We start from the raw sequence: 21382 nt of genomic DNA on the forward strand, positions 1-21382 counted from the left end.
CTTCCTCTGCCTGGTAGCAACAAATATGCTATTTATCTGGCCCCATATGCTCAGTGGGAACTTACAGGGTGCAATAGTCTTCAGTAGCACAAAACAGAGTTGATAGAAGCTGCCAGTGTCTGACAGAGAGAAGGTGCTCAATAAATATTTATCAAATGAATCCAGTCTGGAATAAACTTTCAATTTCCTCATGTAAAGGTCTGTAGTTCATGGTAGAAATTTCAAACTTTGCAGTAGGCCCTGTTTGGGGGCAGGAAGAAGAAGCTGTTTTGAGACCATGCAAAAGACAGCATGGGAGCAGCCACCCTCTGTGTGAATGGAGGAAAGGTAGGGGAGTGTGTGTGTGTGTGTGTGTGTGAAGGATGTCTGGGAAAAGGGCCAAGATCCACTGCAGTGTGAGAGTCTCCGACACTACCTAGTGCAGGAATACTACATGTGGTATTTAATTGGCTTTCTGGTTGTTCTGTTACTTAGTGAAGACCTTATACGGCAAATACAGGGCAAAGCTATGATTCCAGAATTTCTGCTGGAGCTTAGGCAGCTCCTGCCTGTTCCAATCAGGTGTCAGTTGCCAGGGAGGGCCTTGAACCTGAAGAATATTACCTGAGGGAACCAGGAAGACCTTGGTCAGGATCTGGACAAATCACTCATAGACCTACATGCCCCCAATTCCTTGGTTAGTTCAGGGACTCTACGAGCTCTAGTCTGGTCTCGGTATCTTCTTCCCTTGACGAATTCTTGTGTTGTCCATGCCTTCACAGCAAGGTGAAGTCCGTGCCTTTGCCTTAGGGAAATAGCCAGCAGTGAGAAAGAGCGGCCCAGCAGAAAAAAACAAACAGAGTAAAGGTCTGCAGGTCTGTTGACGTTATAAGTGCTATTGATTTTACAAGATTTTTCCATCGGGAGGACAGTGAACTGACCTCGTTTTGCAGCTGGCTCGGGCTTTGACGCCACTGTCTAGGCCATGAACCGAGAATCTGCGAGGCTATAGCTTTATCTCAACACATACTTGATAGTCACCACTCACAGCAAGGCCAAACCTGGCCTCCCGGGGTGGGATGTGGGAGGATGTGGGTGACTGAAGGTCTCTGAGCTCCTTCTACCTTTCCCCGGGGATGTTGTGCAATCCCAGACCCAAGCACTGTCATATCTTGCAGTGGATGTCAGCAGAAGCAGGCTTTTCAAGCAACAAGGACCTTAGAAATAAAGCTCACACAGGAAGAGGGTGGTGTTGAAAGAGCACTGAACTAGGAGTTGGTGACTTGGGCTGTGTCCCAGCTGTGCCATTAATTAGCTGTCTGATTTCAGGCTAATTTACATCCGCTCTACTTGTCTCAGTTTTCTCATCTGTTAAATGATAGATAGAAGTCCTTTCCAACTGTAAAATCCAGCAAGCTTGTGAAAATACAGAAGCTAAATAAGAGAGGAAGAGATGTGGATGGAAAATTCTAGTAGAGTGTGGAAGGGACAACCAGAAGAGAAAGAAGGGCAAGCTTCATCATGGTGGAATGGAAGTTCCCTGAGTGGAGACTTGGAGACCTAAATTCTGTTCCTGATTCTATCATTAATGAGTTATGTGGCCATGGGCAGGTCACCCACTCCCCATATCACCCCCCACCATCACACACTTTGTACCTCATTCAAGCAGGATGAATGAGTTGAGTTAATCCCCTGAATTCCAGACTACTTTGTTGTTGGGAAAACTAGATATACATGGCAAACAATTAGGAAATCGACTCAGTGCTCAGTGGTATGACATGGACAATAGGTGCATTTTGGGAAAGGGAGGATGATGGTGGCTGGCAGACTCGGGACTAAAGGGTAAAGGGACAGAGGGAAAGAGCAAACTATCTGGAACTCGATAGACCTGGATCGAATATTGGCTCTGTCCCTACATGGCTGTGTGACTGTGTCGTTTGCTCAACTTAAATTTCTGTGTCCTCACCCATAAAAGGAAGGAATTGACCTAGTCGGTCATTGAGGTTCTTTTCATCTCTGAATATGGGAGAAAACAAAACACAATAAAAGAGGCCAGAAGATATCAAGAAAGCTGAAGAGGGGAATTGTGCCTTCAAGGCAGAAGCCAGCCGGTGTGGATCAGGCCTGTATGTCAAGAGTAAAGGAAGATGGCATTCTCAGAGCACTAGTGGGCCCGCAGGTGTAGGGGGCTGGATGGAGAGGAAGGAGAAGGCAAAGCAAAAGGCAAGACAAAGTCATCTCAAAGGAGCAATTAGAAAGGACGTGAGGGCATGTTCCATGAGTGAGGGCTTGGTTGGAGGGCATGCTGATGAAGAGCCACTGCCTGGCGTGGAGATCATAAGAGGAATCAGAGGTTGAGAGGGGTGGTGAATGATACAGTGGACTCACCAAAGGATGAAATGTTAGTGGAAGGTGGGGAGCTGGAATGCTTTCAAATTGGCAGGACTTCTTCCAAGGGAAGAGTGTGGTCAAAGGCACATCAATAAGTCTTTGATACTCTCAGATTTTACACATCACTGATCCTTGCCCAGGATCAGTGATAATCTCAGGAGGTGTGGAAACCAAGGCCCTGTGAGGGGGTGCAACCTGCTTGGGATCGCATGAAAATTTCATGGCAAGGCCAAGAGAAAAATCTGGTTCTCTCTCCTGATTCAGAGCCCAGTACTCTTTCTTGTGTGACTCCTGTTCTATCCACTGGGTGTTCTTAAATCCCTAATAGGAATGTTGGTCCCTTAGGCAAAAAAACAGAGTGAAGAAAAACCCATCCCAGGTAATTGAAGCTTCAGGAGGCCTTAAGAAGCGGAACCCTGTTGGATGGTACCTTGGGCAACAGGGCCCACGCTTGAGGGAGGGGCAGTGAGAGCTGCCTAAGAAGGAACAGTGTAGATTCTAGAGACACTTGGATCCTTTAAGTCCAGCTCCAGCTGTGTGACCTTGGGCTACTCACAACTTCCTTGAATTTCTGCTTGCTAATCTGTCATCTGTAAAAAGTTACATCAAGTTGTTATGAATAATAAGTAAAATAATGCATGAGAAGTACTTGCCACAGTGCTTAGTACATAATAAACTCTCAATAAGTAGTAGCTAGCATTATTAACAGTATTGCTCTCACCAGTTTGCTCTCTTTTTTGTCAATCTCACATCTCTGCTTGCTCACTTCAGGGTCTCACCCTACCACATATCGGCTGCTGAGCCTTGGGCCTCCAAGACTACCTTCTTCCATTTTGAGACTAGCTTTCCCAGATGGTCTCTCCAGAGTGTCCCAATTCTTCCCAACCTGAATGCCAACATGGGGCCCCAGTAGTGGGCGAACAGAGGAAGACAGGTGTCAGGGGCCAACAACATGAGGCTGTGCATTGCTACCCTGTCACCAGTTCCCTGGCAAAGCCCAGCAAGGTCACCTTTTGCTTCTAATTTCCTCCTTTGGGGAGAGGAGGGTTGAAGAGCAGCCCAGAGGGAGTATTTAGATGAAAGCAAGGGCTTTGCTCTCACAGTTAGGGAGCATCTGTCCAATATTTTCCAAACTAAGAAACATTCTGGCTAAGGGGATCGCCATCACTTTGATAGGAGCAGAGCTATTCTAGCTGTGCTGTACTGAGGTGGGCCTCGTTCTCCAGGCCCCAGGCCAAAGCCCAAGAGCTCTTAATTCTGAAGATGACAGCCAGGTTTCTTCAGATGAGAAGGCTTTTGGGTGTAGCCCTGCAGAGGGAGCTGATTGCTTGTGTTGGGAAATTCAGTGGGTGCCCCAAATTGCTCCCCAGCCTCTCATCCCTGGGGGAAAGGTGGGGACACCAGAGAAACTCAGTGTAACAGGGCCAGGGAAGCCTAAAATCACATTCTAGAGTGCAGGTCCTAGAGATTAAATGGGCTTGCCCATTTTCCGGTTGAGAGGTGCAGGGGAAGATGGGTGGGGAGAGCAGATGGGCGGGGCCTACTGAACCTAGGGGTGGAGCAGGCAACTGTCTGACAAGAATTTAGAGGCCCCAAAGCAGACTCCACCCCAAACATCTCCCCCAGCGTATAGAACCAAACAGTGGTGTGTTTCTTGAGCATTTGCTGAGTGGCTGAGTGTTCTGCATTGTGCTCAGCCCGGGTAGTAAGTTGTGAATTTCAGTCATTACCACTGCCCCCACCCACCCCCAGTTCTTTCCTCTTTACAGCTTTGATGGGGAGGGCCTGAGGTCAGGGCAGGGAAAATAGGGTCATTCAGCAAACACTAATGGCCCTGGACAGCCAGAGACAGAGAGTACGGCAAGAGGCCTATGGATGATGAAGGAAGGCCTGAGGGGGACAGGATGGGTGGTAAGGGGGACAAGGGTGGGGTGGGAGATGTTCTTAAAACAGGGTGGAGGTGGACAGGACACCAATTGTGGCAAAGGGCCAAGCCCTGCAAGAGAGACAGAAACAGTGAGGAAAGGGGCAGGCCATGACAAATGCACACTCTGTGAGGAGGGTTCTATTATAGAACCAGAATGAGTCCTTAAGGCACAACAGGTAGAGGGGGAGGCCCAATAATCTCTGATATTTGGCCAAGACCTTGCCATCAAAAAAGTTCCATCTCTCTGTCTCTGTCTCTGTCTCTGTCTCTCTCTGCCTCCCCTCCACATACGCACCCCTGGTCTCTAATTTTCATAACAGCCCTGCCAAAGTGGGTAGGGAAGAGGTAATTACTCCCATTGGACAGATGAAGAAACAGACACAGAGAGATTATTTTTGATTTACCCGAGGTCACATACATTGTCTTAATTGCAGAGATGGGACCAGAACTTTGGTCCCCAGACTTCCAGAGAGGCAAAGGCCAGAATTGGATGGCTATCTAGAGTAGGTAACCCCCTCCATAGTATTGTTTCTTTCTTTCTTTTTTCTTTTCTTTTTGTTTTTGACAGGCAGAGTTAGACAGTGAGAGACAGAGACAGAGAGAAAGGTCTTCCATTGGTTCACCCCCCCAACTGGCCGCTACAGTCAGGAGCCAGGTGCTTCCTCCTGGTCTCCCATGCAGGTGCAGGGCCCAAGCACTTGGGCCATCCTCCGCTGCCTTCCCGGGCCACAGCAGAGAGTTGGACTGGAAGAGGAGCAGCCGGGACAGAATCCGGCTCCCCAACCGGGACTAGAACCAGGGGTGCCAGCGCCACAGGCAGAGGATTAGCCTAGTGAGCCATGGCGCCGGCAATAGTATTGTTTCTCTTCTCTCTCCCTGCGCACCCATATGTGAGATTTTACTCTCAAAGTTACACTCTTTTGGATTGAAACCACGGCTTCTGCTCTAACATGAGAAGCTGCCGCTGAAAGGCTGAGAAGAGAGGGCAGAAGCAGACATCTGAGCACCTCAGGATGCTGTCTGGGTGCATGCCTAAGAGAGGGCCTGGGCTGTGGCATGGGTGCTGGGGGCAGGTCAGGAGACGAGAGAAGGCAGCACTGGCAAACAGTGCTGGGAGGAGCTGTGCCCCAGTGTGAATGGTGGCCACTCTGGGAAGGGAGGGGGGAAGGGCAATTCTGCCCAGAAGCTGGCCTGACCTTAGGAATCTCTAATGGGTGACTGCACAGGGCCCCAGATCTGAGTCCTTGCAGGGAGGCGGGGGAAGACTTCCATGTAGCCTTGAAGGAGGGGGAGAGGGGAGGGCTGCTGTGGCGCTGGCTGGACAAGGAAGCTGCTCGGCCAAAGAAGCCGGGATCCTGGAAGGGCGGGGTGGGGGTAGGGGAGCTATTCAGGGAGCTGGCCTAGAGCCAGGGGCCAGGCCCAAGAGGGTGAGCAGAGGCTTGAGAGCTCTGGGCCCCATTCCAGCTCCTGACCTTGAGTCACCAGGCAACTCGGCACTTTTCCTACCTCAGCCCAGACACCCATCAGGTCTGTTATCTCGGCTTCCCGTTTTACAGAATACTGTATAAAAGTGCTCCCTTGATCCTCCTCCTGATGGATCCTCCCCTTCCTACAGGCTTCCCCTGCACCTTGCTTGTCTCCGGCATCTTGCAAGCCTTCTGTGCCTCCTGGGAGCTCTTGTTTGCTGCCTTTGGTCCCAGCTCTGTCCCTTCCAAGCACAGGCTGCCCCTGTGCACAAAAGTGCAGGCACATTCTGCACCATAGGGCGAGGGCCTGAAGGCCTCATCCAGTGCTTGGCCTAGGCCTCTGGAGATAGAGCTAAAAATAAGCTGCATCTGAGAGGATCAAGGCTGAGCTTTTCAGAACTGACAGCAACCTTAGAAGACATTTGTACCATTCATTCACTCATTCATTCCATTTGTTGAGCACATACTATGTTATAGGCACTTGAGGTACACCTCCAGGGCTCATGGCGCTCTCAGTCTAAAGAGGAGTATCATTCATCCAATAAGCACACACATCAATATAAATGTGTATCCCTTAAACCTTACCTTTTACATTAAAGGGAAGATTGGAGCCCAGAATGGTTATGGGACTTTTCAAGGTTGTTCTAGTGGCCAGAACTCAGGTTTCCTGACTACCATTCAAGTGCTCTTCCCAATGCTCTGAAAAGAATACAGCACAAGTGTGATCTCTCTATACATAGAGCCAGCCGTATCTATAGTCAGATCTATAGCCATATCTATAGCAAGCGGCCTACTTGGAAAGATTTGAAGATCATCCCTAAGCAAGTCCTTGTGCCATTGCTCTCCCCTCCCCAACCTATGTGCTCTTCCAGCACACCCTCCCCCCCCCCAACACACACCTAGGACTAAATGAAATCTCTGCATTAAAGTCCCTGTGATCTGACTGGGGGAAGATTGCTAAGTCATTATCTGCCATTTACACAAACCAATTTCTTCGATTTGTCCTTTAGGGCTGGCCCAAAGGCCAAGCACATTTGATTTGCAGGAGGGAAAACTGGGAGTCTCCCTTAAAGAGGGCATTGCTAGGCAGGGAGGTTCCCCTTCCCAACCACTAGAGCGGTGGGCCCCAGGAAACTCCAGGCAGCAGGAGGGAACAGGTCAACTGAGGGAACAGGCAGGAGGAAGGCACCCAAAAAGGAAGCAGGAAGGTTCTGAAGATAGACTCCTGCTTCACAGTTTTGCCTTGGGGGCCAGCCCTGCATTGACACCCTGATCGGTGACATTTTATTTCAAAATACATGTTTACATTTGGTCTTTCCCTCTACTGGATTATACTAAGGCTTTTGTCCTCTGGCCAGCCTGGTGTCTGGGTAGTTTGTGCTTATCTGGGATTACTGAGGGACCTTCCCTGAGAATGCTCAAGGAGCTACCCTTACACAGTCCTGGCATTCTAGAGGGCTCAGTTTTCCAGGGAATTGTCTTAAGAACCTTTCAATCAAGGGAAAGAAGTAGCCCCAGCCCCAGGATCTCCTCATCCTGACCCATAAAGGGCCCTTTTTGGCTTCCCCTGCAGCTGTGAGGAAGGAGGTTCAGTGAAAGCGACACTGGTGCAAGTTCCAGTCTCCACCTAGAGTGCAGCTGTGCCTGGAACTCTCCTTAAAACAAAGCCCAATCCCCAGCTAACGACAACCCAGTGCTTTAGAAATCACAGGCCAGGAATTCTCATCTGGCCTCTGCCACTTACTAGCTGTACAACTCCAGGCAAATCATTTGAGCCTCTCTGAGCCTCAGTTTCCTCATCCACAAAATGGGCAATGGGCCCCAAACAATATAATATGCAACTTGTAAGATTCCAAAAGCTAACGTATGTCATGTTCTTAGAACAGTGTTCGCTGAGCAGTCAATGCAAGGGAACTGCTGCTGTTATTATTTGGACCAGAGGAGGCTTTGAAGTCTCCCAGTGGCAGGTCAAGACCTAACAGCTGTCCATCTCGGCCTTCTTGTTAAATCAAGATTTGCATGTATCAGGCTCGCCTAAAGCAAGGCCCACCTGCAGGGCATTTCCTGCACTGGTGATTCATGGGTGGGATGCATTCCACCCACCTATTTTAAGCTGTAATACATTTTCTTCCCCCTGACGTGGATGTGTTTACACAGGGGAGGACGGTCCCAGTCAAAACAAGATGAAAATACACTGCTGGCTGGGAGCCCCAGGCTAACTGGTTTCAGGTCCTCTCCCAGCTGTCAGCACCTCACAACAGGGCCCTGGGGCTGGGGGGCTGGCCAGCCCTGCTCCCCTGCCTCCTGCATCCACTCGACCCAGTGCTGCCTGGTGTCAGGGGCTTCGGTCATCACCTGCTCAAGCTAGAGGGAGCCCCAGGGCTGAGGTTTTGAGTTTTACAAGAGCAAGAAGGAGGGGTGCTGAGGGGCAAGGGCTACCCTTGCCAGCTCTCGTGTGAGTGTTGCATCTGTTGCCAGGGCGGCCTGGTGCACAGGCAGAGAAGGCCGCTGCCAACAGAGAGTAGCAGAAAATGGCCAAAGAAAGCTCCCCCGGAGACCTGCCCTTCTGCCTGGAATTTCTCCCACTGGACTCATTCCTTTAGGTTAACAGTAGGCTGCTGGTAAGAAGAAACGATCCTAGGAAGAAGTCACCAACTCCTGTCAGCCGCAGGCTCTTCCTGGGGGTCCCTTTCTCAGCTTTACCACCTTGGAAATCAGGCCATGGAGCTTGAGGAGGATATGCCCAGGGAGGGTGTTTTGCTGAGCAAGCAGTTGGCATCTCCCAGACAGGGAGCACTGAGGATAAATGCCCCCAGTATGCCCAGGGCAGCCTTGCTGCTCCTCATAGAATTTTCTTTTCTTCTCTTCTCTTTTCTTTTCCCTTCTTTTCTTTTCAATCTTTAAAATTTATATAAGATAAACCAATTTCATGTATTTCATATATACAGATTTAGGAGCCTAGTGACACTTCCCACCCTACCCTCCCTCCTGCCCACGCTCCCACCCTCCCTCCTCCTTCCTTTCTACTCTTTCTTTTAATTTTACAATGATCTACTTTCAGCTTATTTTATCATCATAAGCTTAACCCACCACTAAGTAAAGAATTCAACAAATAGTAAGAAGAAAAAAAAAAACTGCTGATCCTCAACAGTAGAGACAAGGGCTATAAACAATAATCAAATAAAAAATGTCATTTTATCTTATATACATTGCATTTTTGTGCTCCATTAGTTACCACAGATCAAGGAAAACACATGATATTTGTCTTTTTGGAACTGGCTTATTCACTAAGTTAATGGTTTCCAATTGCATCCATTTTGTTGCAAAAGACAATATTCCATTCTTTTTTATGGCTAAGTAGTATTCTGTAGTGTGTATATACCACAGGGTTTTTTATTATTATTATTATTTTTGAAAGTCAGAGTTACACAGAGAGAGAAGAGGCAGAGAGAGATCTTCCATCTGCTGGTTCCCTCCCAAATTGGCTGCAACAGCTGGAACTGTGCTAATCTGAAGCCAGGAGCCAGGAAATTCTTCTGGGTCTCCCACATGGGTGCAGGGGCCCAAGGACTTGGGCCATCTTCCCCTGCTTTCCCAGGCCATAGCAGAGAGCTGGATTGGAAGTGGAGCAGCTGGGACTTAAACCAGCGCCCTTATGGGATGTGGCACTGCAGGCAGCGGCTTTACCCGCTACACCACAGAGCTGGCCCCAGTACCACAGTTTTTTAATCCAATAGTTGATTGATGGACATCTGGGTGATTCAATAGCTTTTTTTGTTATTTAAAAGGCAGAGTTACAGAGAGATAGAAGGAGAGACAGAGGGAGAGAGCTCTTTTATCTCCTGTTTCACTCCCCAAATGACCACTGAAGCCAGGAGCCAGGAACTCCCACGTGGGTGGCAGGGGCCCTAACACTTGGGCCATCTTCCACTGTTTCCCAGGCCATTAGCAGGGAGCTGGATCAGAAGTGGAGCAGCCAGGACTCAAACTGGTGCTCATATGGGATGCCTGCTACATCACAACACTGGGCCCCGTTCCATATCTTAGCTATTGTGAATTGAGCTGCAATAAACATGGGGGTACATATAACTTTCATATGCTGTTTCCATTTTGCTTGGGTAAATTCCCAGGAGTGGGATAGCTGGGTCATATGTTAGATCTATTTTCGGATTTCTGAGGAATCTCCATACTGTCTTCCACAATGGCTGTAAAAGTTTACATTCCCACTAACAGTGTATTACGGTGCCTTTTCCCCCACCTCCTTGCCAGCATTTGTTGTTTGTTGATTTCTGTATGAAAGCCATTCTAACTGGGGTGAGGTGAAACCTCATTGTGGTTTTTATTTGCATTTCCCTGATGGCATAGCATTTTCTTAATAGCTTGCTTTTACTTAACCAGAAGAGGAGAGAACATTCTCCTTTGCCGTGAAATCCCCTTTGCCTGAAAACTCAAGGCCAGCAGATAACCAAGACCCATCATAAAGCCCCACCCTCAGCAGCACCCCACCAGTCTATGCCTAGCCAGCCTGGGTCACTTCTTACAAAAGCCCCCACTATTTGAACATAGCTGAACAGGTCATCATGTTCTTTCCCTGAGAAAAACCAAACAGCTCTCCCTCTGAGAAAGACTTTTCATTGTAACAGGGCACCTCAAGACTTCAAACCCAAGGGTGACATTAATGGTGAGAATTTCCTTTACCTTGGCGGACGTCCGGGTATTTTTAGGCTGGACTTTTTTTGCCCCCCTCCACCCCTATCATTCCAGTTTTATGGCTGTCACTCACTCAGAGAATCAGATATGCTAGTCCTAAATCCCTCTTTGATACTGGTGCCAGCTGAGACTTGGCTGCCCTGCCCTTGGGCTTTATCACCCTCTAGTGCTCCCTGTGGGTGACCCGTTCCCAACTGACCCAGCCCCTTTAGCTAAAGATGGAAACTGACCAAAGTCCCAGCATTTGTGGAGAACCAGGAACACACACATGGGTGAATTATCCCTTTTATTCAAGAGGTCGAGCCTTGCTTCCAGCTCATTAGTGGCCACTTACTCAATTAAACTGTGTTTGCGTTTCCCAAGTATGTTTGATTTTCACAGGTCCTTCATGTTTTTAACTAGAGAGTCTCTCTCAGACAATGACTTCCCAAATTAAAGTGTTAACAGAAGGCTAGTACATGATTTTGTCTATAGTTCTTCTCTACCACGGCCATTACCAAAGTTCTAACACTTAGCCGGTTCTTTTTCTTTATTTATTAAGCACATTTACACCACATTTATTCCATGTGCCAAGTGCTAGTCCAGGCCCTGGGTGTACATGAGTGGGAAAGATGAGCCCCCACCCCTACAGAGTTTATGTTCTGGTCTAGGAGGCCAGTTGATGCATACTTGTGACCTTGCACTGCTTACTTCAATCATGAACCTATCTGGCTGTGCCTTCAGTTCTGCTTGGAAGACTAGAGGTCCTGCTGATTACTGATTGTTTGTACCGTTGAAACTCTCAAGGTCAAAATGTTGTGCAAGTTACAAGTCCTATGTACAGAGACAGATTGCTAAGACCTTCAAGAGGATCATTGAAATACTAATTCCATTTTAACATCAAGTCCTCACACTACTCTTCACCCGGAAGTAGTATAGATAACTTGTGAAACTGTGGGAACAACAACTGGAACCGGAAAGAACGTTAGAAACATTAAACTTTGGAACAGAATTGAAAGGGATGCACATTTAGGGAGCCATTTTTTCCAGCAGTGTTTGGTGACCAGGGTCCATATCCATCATGAAGTATATCACATTCCCATAACCCTTTTCTACTCTCCAAAGAGCTCAGCTATACGGTGTTCATCAAATCTGATCCGGAAACACAAGCAGCGCTCTCTCTCTCTCTCTCTCTATATATATATATACACACACACACACACACAATTATACATACATATCATGTCATCAAGGACAGCTTCAGTCTGTAAGAATGATACATGAGATCTTTAGAAAATCCATGACAAATGCATATTATAAAAAAAGTATGCACGGGGGCCGGCGCCATGGCTCACTTGGTTAATCCTCCGCCTGCGGTGCCGGCATCCCATATGGGTGCCGGGTTCTAGTCCCGGTTGCTCCTCTTCCAGTCCAGTTCTCTGCTGTGGCCCGGGAAGGCAGTGGAGGATGGCCCAAGTGCTTGGGCACCTGTACCCGTGTGGGAGACCAGGAAGAAACCCCTGGCTCCTGGCTTCAGATCGGCGTAGCGCCGGCCATAGTGGCCATTTGGGGGTGAACCAATGGCAGGAAGACCTTTCTCTCTGTCTCTCTCTCTCTCTCACTGTCTAACTCTATCTGTCAAAAAAAAAAGTATGCATGGATTTCAATTTTTTTGCACCAAAATAAACTTATCTTTTAATTCCATTTCCCACAAACTTTTGAAAGTATACTGTTTCCAGACTTTAGATGTCCATAGATGTGTACACCATGTGTGGGAAATATGTTTTATAGGGGAACTTTATTTCCATTTCAGGGATGATGAGCTAGCAGCCTAGGGTGTTTAGAAGCCTTATATGTAGTCCCCTGGCTGACTAGTAGCCAAGGTGGAAAAAGAACTCTGGCCTTCCAACATATTTTCTTCCCACTTGACCAACTTCATCTAGAATTGTTGCTAGAGGTACTTTTCTCAGAGAAAAAAGGCATTGGTCGGGGAGGGAAGTGTCCCTTCCTATTCTTTTTGGGCTCAGAATGAGCTGCATGGGCTACACTCATCACTGCAGTAGCATATTGTTGGAAAGAAATTGCCCAGTGACATGACCGATGACTTCTAGATTATCTTCCAACCACCCTCAGGCCCCTTTCCCCAAGAAATCCAGAGTATCTGTGAAACTCCCTTCCTCTAAGCTGCTGAGCTAGTCACTGTCTATACTTGGCTGTTCCTCAGTTTCCATATTTACTTTAACTCTTCTGCAACTCTGTCAACAACATCCACAGTATTATTAGTTTTAGCAAATAACAGAATGTCAGAACTGTTGACCAGGATTCGTTAGTCGGTTGTTGAAGCTCTATCCCAGGACATAGGGGCTAGTGTTCTTCTTATTTTTCAAGGTGTATGAGCTTTGGCAAGAAGCCTTTCCCAGTAAGCCCCACCACATTCTGCTGTCTATAGGTCTTTAAAGCTGCTCGTGCCCACAGAGGCTCTGTTCACAGAGACCTGGGCACTTCTGTCTTTTCTTGGTGGCACAAAGCACTCTGTAAGTAAATTTTTCAAAAAAAACAATGCCAATACTTGGAATTTATTTTTGTGCTTTATCCTTATGATCTTGTTGTGGCCTTTTAACAGAAATCTGTGTGAGGGTATTTCAAAATCTTCACGGATAATAGAATTAAATGTTAACCTTAGGGAATGGGTGTTTAGCCTAGTGGTTAAGATGCCCATTTCCCACATTCGAGTACCTGAGTTCAGTTCCTGGCTCTGGTTCCTGACTCCAGCTTCCTGCTCATGCAGACCCTGGGAGACAGCAGTGATGGCTCCAGTGATTAGTTTCCTGCCACCTACATGGGAGACCAGGACTGAGCTCTTAGCTCCTGGCTTCAGCCTCATTCAGCCTTGGCCATTAAGGGCTTTGGGGGCGTGAACCAACAGATGGTAGCTCACTCGCTCTCTCTCTCTCTCTCTCTCAAATTTTTTTAAAATTTAAATGAGAATTTATTTTGGCACAAAAGTTTTTTTTGAAATTCATGCATTTTTTCATAATATGCATATCTGTGAACTTTTTGAAGATCCCACCTTTGGACAAATCTTAAAATTTTGGGACACCAAAATAAACTTATCTTTTAATTCCATTTTCCACAAATGTGTTGAATTGTGCTCATGCTTGGTAAGATGGCTTTAGTGCTTAACATTCACGTTGTCAGGAAGGACTGGGGAATGGTATTTCAGGTTAGCACTGAGAATCTTAAGGCTTCTGACGCAAAATAGCTTTCTCTTCCAGTCCCACTCCCAACACTGACTGTCTCAAGGAGCAAAAGAGGTTAAAATGGTTGCTGTGTTGCTAGCAGGCAACCAGGAAGTCCAGGCCTTGGGGGGAAAGCAAAGCCTCTGTTTATTCAAGCCCAAAACCTAGCAGGCAGTGTAAATTAAACATAAAAATAAAATAAAATATCAAAACACAGTCCAGATGTGTAGCACAGAGAAGAGCAAATTCCCCTTCAGTGAGCAGTAAAGGTGGCCTCTTGGTCAGGGAAGGGCTCCTAAGCATTATGCTGGGGTGAGGATGGTAAGGGTGGGTGAGTTCCAGGCTTGGATCAGGGTGAGGATGGGCGTGTTCACAGAGATCCTGGCAAGGCTTTGTAGTCAGCCCCGGCAGGTTCCTGAGGGACAATGAGTCACACCCCTCCAGCTATCCTGGGAATCAATCCATATTTGATCTTGATCAGGCACTTACAGCCACAGGGCTGGAGGAGAGCTGGCCTCTGAGAAGGGAGGTGCATCAATGAACCAACCTAAAGGTGCTGTCAGAGAAAAGTCAGCCCTTCCTATTCTCCACTCTGGGTTCTTCCCTCTTCCCCACTGTGATGTCTGTGCCCTGCTTCCCTAACCTCACAGGCTGAGAGTTCCCATGGACAGCTGTGTAGTGTCTTAGAATTGGTTCCTTGTAATAGAGAGGCAAAATTTGCCAAAGATTTAGATATAAATCAGAACAGGTGCAGAGCTGTCCCTCTAAGAGTAGCTCTCACTAACGCCCTGATGGGGCTTTCAGGAATGAGAGAGAAAGATGGTAGAATAAACAGCAGGCCTGAAATATACTGCACCTCACCAGAATGTGTCAGACAAAGTGAGTCTCAGTGCCCCCAAGGCCCTTCAGGGAGCCCCTTTATTGGCTTTCACCTTTTGGCCAGTGGTTCCTAAAAAGCAGCTATATGGGCTGGTGCCAGAACTGTACACAAATCAGCTAAAACGTGTCCTTCCCCTGCCCCTGGCTTATTCCACTGGATTCCCTAGGGCTGGAACCCAGGTCACCGCTATGTTTCCGCAAGCTCCATGGGTGGTCCTGACGTTAGGAAGGTCATCTAAACTGCTTTCTCTCCAGCCGCAGTCCACTGTCTGCTGTGGGTCCAATTGTCTTCCGATGCTGATAAGCTACTCACCACTCTGTTGAAAGAAATCCAATAATTTGGGGGCCGGCATTGTGGCATAGCGGGTTAAGCCACTGCATGGGATACCGGCATCCCATATAGGCACCAGTTCCAATCCAACTCCCTGCCAAAGCCTCTGGAAAAGCTGTGGAAATGACCCAAACCTTTGAGCACCTGTACCAAAGTGGGAGACCTATATGGAGTTCTTGGCTCCTGGATTCGGCCTGGTCCAGCCCTGGGCATTGCAACCATTTGAGTGAAGCAGTGGATGGAAGACCTCTCTATCTCTACCCACCCACCACAGTGTGTGTGTGTGTGTGTGTGTGTGTGTGTGTGTAACTGTGCCTTTCAAATAAATAAATAGGTCTTTATGATAATTTAGTTCAAACGCAAGTGCTAGTTCACACTGCTGGTGGTTAAATGTGACACCTTTCCAGGGCTGATTCCACAAAGTGTAAAGAACTCCAGGAGAGATCACTGGAACCCAAAGGCATCACTGATGGTGACCCTTTGTAGGCACTATGGTGGCTGGTGGCGGCAGCTCTGGAAAGTAGCTTGGAGGGGGATTTTTCTCTTGGTACCTTCAGATCACACTCCTTGGGTAGTCAGTCACAGGCGGCACCAAGGCCAGGACTGGCTCTAATTAGAAGTGCTCTCATGAGGACCTGTGGGCATCATCTCTGATTGTGCACAAAAGGTATTTGTCTTTATTTCTCCTTCATTTAAAAGTGTTTATTATAATGAGTGACATCTTTGAAAATTGTGGTCCTGGCAGTGTCGGGACTTCTTGTTTGTGGTATGTGGGCTGAAGCTTCAAACTGGTTCCCCTTATGCTCACTTGAATGCCACTCTAAAGTTCTACTAAGACCTTGTCACCTATGACCCCTGTATAGCACAGCTTTGCATGTCAGAGAGACCATGGTTTGTTATACTCAGGCCTGGCCTAGAGTACGCTGCCTTGTCATGTCCTGTGGCCTTACTACTCCTTTGAAGTCATGAGGAGGTGGGGGAGAGATAGATGCCCCCTCTGCCTGCCTATCTGTGAATTAGGTGGTGTGAAAGCTGAAGAAGTCTGCATAAATACGTGTGCACTTTCTTGCTTCTTTCTTCCGGATCAGGTGTGTGTATTACTTGTCAGCAATTTTCAAACCAAGTCGGGTGGCCTTCCTTCACCCCTCCTGGCACTCCTTTGAGTTCCCTGGCACTGTTCCCATGGTTGTGAGGCCCTGCCCAGGACACTTGTTTCTCTCCTTTCTTTGCAGCCTGGGAGTAGTGTGCCCCACTCCGTCCCCTCCTGCTGCTGCCCCGCACCCTAGCTCAACTGCCTTCCTTGCATCCAGGAAGCCAAGGGGAGGGGTGGCTGGAGAGCCAGAGGCCCCTTGCAATCTGCAGAGCCCCTCTTCACAAGTCATAGAACATCACAACAGAGGAGCAAGGAGCTAGCTCAAGTGAGCACATGGTGAATAGCTCCTCCGGGAGGAAAGCGGAGGCCTCAGCGGCACAATGAGAGAGCCCTGGGAGGCTTATAATACTTACCCATCGTGGTCAAGGAGCCTGAGCGGCTGAAGAGCCAGCATTATTAACCGTCCTTTTATTCCCTAGGGAACCTGTAGCACTTCAAAGGTCACACATTCTCTGGTGGGGCTCATAATGGAGCCAGGTGCGCCCCCTCAGAGCCTCTGCTCTCTTTACAGGTCCCTTGTCTCTTGGCTTCGCATCCCCGACAAGATTCCCCTGATTCTCTTCTTCCAAGCATTGCCAATAGCCCCCAAGTCCTTCACGTGCCACTCAAAGTAACCCTGGCAACTGCCCGAGAAAATGGCTTGGAATTTCAGCTCTTGGGACTGCTCCACAGAGCAGAGGGGATAGGGAGAGGCCCCGCCAGTTTCTCCTTGGCCTGGATAGGCTAGTGCAGACAAACAGACATGGAGAGTGGTCGTATTTCCTGCTGCTTTCTTTCGCAGCCCCTGGGAAGGCTGCCGTGCACCAGGATTTTCCGAGGGTGGGCTTTTTTGAGGGGCATGACGGGGGCATTTGCCTGCTTGAAGCTGCTTGCCAGTCTATGAGGGAGGACAAGGAACCTCACTCAGCGCGTGCTTCTAGGAGAGATAGTAAGGGTAAGACTGAGATGAGCTGGCCAGAGGCAAGAGGCTGGCAGGGAGAGGTGAGCCCCCTGCTGCTTGGAAGGAGGGAGCTGGCAACATAGAAAGCAAACCCCTTCGTCCTTGTTCCCTTGCTTTACAGACCCTCAGATTTAGGACAGGAATACAGGTGAGAGACCCTTCTTGGCACTGTCAGCCACAGTGTCAGAGGAGCCCATAGGTCCCACACAAACTCCAAGCTTGGTGGCTGCTGTATTATATCCATTGAGGTTGGCACTGGCCAAAGGGAGGGATGGGGAAAAGAAAAGCACAGCCCATTTTGTGGGATGAAGCAGTGCCCAGGGACAGTAGTGGTGTAGTTCCTCTGAACCCAGGCTACCTTCCCAAGCACGCCCAAACCCTGTGCCTTTTTCTGAGCAAACATTTCATTAAGGTTTTAACCAGTAGGGAGGCCTCTGAAATTGCCAAGACTCAGGGTCTTCTGGAAGGAGGCACTTGTGACTTGTACTACTCATTTGCTTTATAAAATTTCCCTGAAATGTGCCTTGTGCTTTGGCTAAGCCTGCAGTCTACTCTGAATTGCATTTTGAATGATAATGGCAACTAGTATGGGGAAGGGGAAGAAGGATGTTGATTCTGTTTCCCAAGGTTAATTTTACAAACATCTCATGCTTCTAGCTGGATAATTGGGATGGTAGAAAATGAGAAGAGGGCTTGAAAAACTTATGGAGGTAAATTTTCCCAGCTGCAAGGCATAAAGAGAAAGGAGACAGGCATAAATATTGACACAAGGTTCATGAAATTTAAGATCCACTGACCTGAACTGCATTCCTAGATAAGTCATCAATACTTCCAGTCCTACTGAGATGCCAGGACAACTCTCCCCTGCTCCCCATGATTATTGATCAAAGTTGAGGTGATGAAGATGTTTTGACAAGAGCAGTGTTTGGAGGCCAGAATCGTGGTGTAGCAGGTTAAGCCGCCACCTGCGATACCGGCATCCCATATGGGCATCGGTTCGAGTCCGAGCTGCTCCACTGCTGAACCAGCTCCCTGCTAATGTGCTTGGAAAAGCAGCGGAGGACAGCACAAGTGCTTGAGACTGCACTTATGTGGGAGACCTGGAAGAATCCTGGGTTTGGTCTGGCTTAGCCCTGGCTCTTGCAGCCATTTAGGGAGTGATCAGTGAATGGAAGGTCTCTCTATCTCTCCCTTTCTCTCTCTCTTTCATCTCTCTCTCTCTCTCTCTCTCTCTGTAACACTGCCTTTTCAAATAAATAACTAAATCATAAAAATGAAAAAGAGCAGTGTTTGACTTCTCTGAATGAGGTGGGTGGGATAGAACACTTTGTAAAAACGGGGTTTGGTTCCGCCTGGCCCCTAGTGTCACTCAGAGATTGTTTATGAAGCTCACATGGGCCCCTGTCCGGGAAGGAACTGAAAGGCACAATTCATTGCTCCTGCCATCATTCACCACCAGGGTTTGTCCCAAATCAACTGCTGGAGCTGCTTTTCCAAGAGAGGGCCCATCTCTGCACTCGCCAGAATTCTCCTTGGGCCCCCTCTCACCCTCCATCGCCTGCTGCATCTGCATCTGTGTCCTCCTCCTTGTCTTCCTGCCCTCCAAAGTCAGAGCTCTGGGCCCTGGTCATGCAGAGCAGTTCACATGATTCACAGAGAACAAGGCGCTTTCTCTGTCACCATCTTTCCTGCTTGCTTTCCTGCGTCTGGACTTTGGGGATTTTCCGTGAATCCAAAGTAACTGTGTAAGTGGCAGTGGCCTTCCTGTGCGTAGCTGTCCACGCTGGAATGGAAGCACAGGCAAAGAAAGAAGATAAGAGAGAAGCAAGGACAAAGTCAGCCATGGCATTTCAGCCTCCTTATTCCCCCAGCCTCTTCCGCAAAAGGGACAAGTAAGTAATTCGAACTAGACAGAACCTCAGATGGTCGGGGGCCGTGGTAGAGGAGTAAGTGGGAGGGATGTTTTTCAACCGTCCCATTAACACTGTGCTCACACTCTCGCGCTCAATATCCTTTTTGTATTTCCTTTTCCAGCTTCTAACCCAGTGTTTGCTTTGTGGCTTGTCCCGCACCTCTTGCATGGTGTCTTTTTCCGCTTCTTCTGACACAGGACCCTGTGTTTTGCTGGCAATATTGCTGAATCTTTGGGTGGAACATTCCCTGTAGAAAATAAGGAAGATTTGCCTATAAATAGTTTCCTTCTGGCTTCGTGGCACACAATGCTTCAAGTGTGACAAAAAGGGAAGTGAGATGTTCCCCCTCATTGCCTCCCCAACCTACTGTGCCCAGTCCTTGTCAGTGCGCTGAGATTCTCCTACACGAGGATTCTGCAGTCCAGTCTTTGTTCCACTGTCCCGTGGGAAGCTGCAGTGGGAAGGGCTTTTGTCCTGGAGAGTGTGGCTTTTGAATAAGTGGAACAGACCAGTGGGAATGCTGAGACAATTCTTCTAGCTTAAAGGGAGCAAGTGGCTTCCAGGGCCTGCTCAAATGGAGGCAGATGGCCCTGTCCGCACTACGCCACCCTCCCTCCATCTAGAAGGTCACTCCGGAGAGAAGTGGTGTCAGCTCTGTTCGGTTTCATCATGAAGCCCCATGGCATTAGAGCTAGAACTGAGAATTAGCAAAGCGCCCAGCTCATCAGCTAGATGCCATTACTCCGCTGGTTTGTGATCCAGCCTACTTTGTGCTTCTACGGGTGTCGGGCTTGCTGGGCTGTTGAATCCCTGCACCACTATTTCCTGTCTGGGGCCCACCTGCACAAAGATGCTGAAATTCTTGAGGATCAGCACATTACTCAGAAATAGTAGATCAGATGTTAAATGCCATGCACAGCACAAACCGCCCCTCCCCAACTGGCTTCGGTGCAGCTCTTCTGAGCAGAGGAATTTTCTACTGAGGGTTAGGCAGAAAACCCTCTGTGTTCCTTCTCCTCGCCCCCTCCCCTCCCCTCTCCACCCCGATCTTCCCTTCACTTCTTTTTTAGAAAATCTTTCTACAGAGATATTTTATTTTATTCTTTTTAAAAGATTTGTTTATTTATTTGAAAGGCAGGGTTACAGAAAGGCAGAGGCAGAGAGAGAGAGAGGTCTTCTATCAGCCGGTTCACTCCCCAGATGGCCACAATGGCTGGAGCTGCACCGATCTGAAGCCAGGAGCCAGGAGCTTCTTCCAGGTCTCCCACACAGGTACAGGGCCCAAGGCCTTGGGCCATCTTCCACTGCTTTCCCAGGCCATAGTAGAGAGCCGGATTGAAGTGGAGCAGCTGGGACTCAAACTGGTGCCCACCTGGGATGCCGGTACTGCAGGTGGCAGCTTTACCTGCTACGCCAGAGCCAGCCCCCAGATATTTTATTCCATTGTTTTCCTGTATCAGATCCTCACGTCCAGCCATTCTTTGGGAGTAAAGGATCTTAAAGTCTCAAGGTGATCATTTCTAACACAACAGAACTAGGGGTGTAGAGGGGATGAGAGACGGATTGAGTGTGCGCTGAACCTAAGATCTTTTTGCAGTTGTTTTTCTAAACGAAATCCCTGAAGTGAGCTTGTTTTCTTGGTGTTGACCTTGTTCTCCTAAAAGCTGAGCATAGCAAGAATGGGGGGGAGGGGAGGAATGAGTTCATTAAGGGTGCCAGTGAGTGGAGCCCCAGGAATTCGAGGTTTCACTGGACTCTGATTGTTATTCTGACACTCTGTACCTTGCTTGAGATTTTGGAGACCCCAAGACCCTGTGTTCCATTCTAGAAAGCAGCGGATTGGGTTGATATTTCCTAGACAGAGGTAGCTGTCTCTGAGGAGTACCTGGCTGCTTTCTGAACCGCTGTGGGTGAGCCCAGCCCTCCTCTACAGCTTGTCGGGACAGTTTGGATATTCTCTCCTAGCTCGAGTGTGAGCAAAGCCAGCTGCACTTGGACAGCTCAAAGTGGGCCTCTGGACCCCTCTGACCCATGGCACTGCCGGCGGCCCAGGGGCATGTCTCCTGGCCCTCAACCTTTCCTCTTCCTCATCACTCTCAGGCGCCTCCCACCCATCCCCTAACTGCCTCGACTCATTCCTTTGAGCTTCCACCCATGCACTAAACCCACTCCCTGCCCCACTAGCACCTGCGATAGAAAGAAACTTGGTCTCTAGGCCGGGAAGCCCTGGGCTGGATTCCTAGCTCTGCATCTGCTTAGCACCTTGGGTGGCCATGCCTATGTTGCACGGTTTGTGGCCTTGCCAGCACAGGATCTCCTCATAGCTGATGCTCCATGGATGATAGCTACTTTTTGTCAGCGGGTCTCAAATCGGCTTGTTTTTTTGTCGTTGTTGTTAATTGAAGTGTGATTAGCGACCAATCCAAATGCAGCTTTGGTGGCAAACTTAATTCCTTTCCCATCTTTTGCCAACCT

General features: G+C 48.5%; 1 protein-coding gene across 17 annotated transcripts in view; it reads left to right on the forward strand.

Annotated features, from left to right (window-relative positions):
- The window catches only part of TSC22D3 (TSC22 domain family member 3), a 69352-nt gene that overhangs the window by 42001 nt on the left and 5969 nt on the right, over window positions 1-21382 (forward strand). The window contains exon 1 of one of the 17 annotated variants that reach the window (XM_008272854.4): window positions 13735-18886. The exons of the other annotated variants lie outside the window; for them this stretch is intronic. Coding sequence (XP_008271076.1) covers window positions 18783-18886 — 104 coding nt within the window. The 5' untranslated portion in view covers window positions 13735-18782. Of the gene's footprint in view, window positions 1-13734; window positions 18887-21382 lie in introns of those variants that run through there. 17 annotated transcript variants of the gene reach the window in all.

This window comes from Oryctolagus cuniculus, chromosome X, assembly GCF_964237555.1.
Source record: "Oryctolagus cuniculus chromosome X, mOryCun1.1, whole genome shotgun sequence".
Lineage (NCBI taxonomy): Eukaryota > Metazoa > Chordata > Mammalia > Lagomorpha > Leporidae > Oryctolagus > Oryctolagus cuniculus.